The following is a 709-nucleotide window of genomic DNA, read 5'->3' on the forward strand; positions in this document are numbered from 1 at the left end:
AAAAATAATGCTCCTGTCTTTTTTCAGGTGACCCCTGACCTCATAAAGAGCCAGACCATGAGTGCAGAGAACGGAAATGGAGAGGATGCCCAGACCAAACAAGCTATTTACAGCATACTTAAAGAAGGGTATGATAATTCTCTTATTTTACAGAGCCTCACAGTTGCCTATAAATGTATTTCACAATATAAGTTGGTGAAGTGCATTCATAAAGACAAACATTATACTACTTTTTAACAGGCTGCTATTACTGATAAGAGCTGTAATATTGGAGGAGTGACTCGAGAGATAAATTTAATAATATTTTGTAAGCTTATACTCAACAAATTGTAACATGCTGAATACCACTCACACTTTTGCAATGCCCTAGCATCCAACAAGAATACCATGTAAACATGCTTAAAACCCACTCAAAACACCCTAGCAACCCTGGCAACATACTGGCATACACCTCTTACATTTTCTTAAGAACATGCCATAATCTAGTCTGTCTCTGGCTCATTCAATTTCCTTTTATGTTTTCTAACACTAGGTCTATTGAGAGCGAGTCAGCCATCAAACACAAAGCAAGCCTCATTCATGAAGGGTTCTGTGGGGTGAAGGTAAGCACGCTTGTATTCAATAAATCAGTTTGCATTTCCCAGCAGTGAATAGCGCTTCGCAGTGTCTGCTGAATGAAGAAACTACATCTAGAGAGGGTGTGTGTGTG

General features: G+C 39.1%; 1 protein-coding gene across 1 annotated transcript in view; it reads left to right on the top strand.

The window, feature by feature from the left end:
* Positions 1-27: 27 nt before the first annotated feature.
* The window catches only part of LOC107578806 (cingulin-like), a gene marked incomplete at both ends in the record, with an annotated part of 4,193 nt that continues 3,511 nt past the window's right edge, over positions 28-709 (top strand). Inside the window, 2 exons of the mRNA XM_016264720.1 lie at positions 28-128; positions 533-602. Coding sequence (XP_016120206.1) covers positions 28-128; positions 533-602 — 171 coding nt within the window. The remainder of the gene's footprint in view (positions 129-532; positions 603-709) is intronic.

The sequence above is a fragment of the Sinocyclocheilus grahami genome, unplaced genomic scaffold, assembly GCF_001515645.1.
Source record: "Sinocyclocheilus grahami isolate Dianchi unplaced genomic scaffold, SAMN03320097.WGS_v1.1 scaffold12093.1, whole genome shotgun sequence".
Taxonomy (NCBI): domain Eukaryota; kingdom Metazoa; phylum Chordata; class Actinopteri; order Cypriniformes; family Cyprinidae; genus Sinocyclocheilus; species Sinocyclocheilus grahami.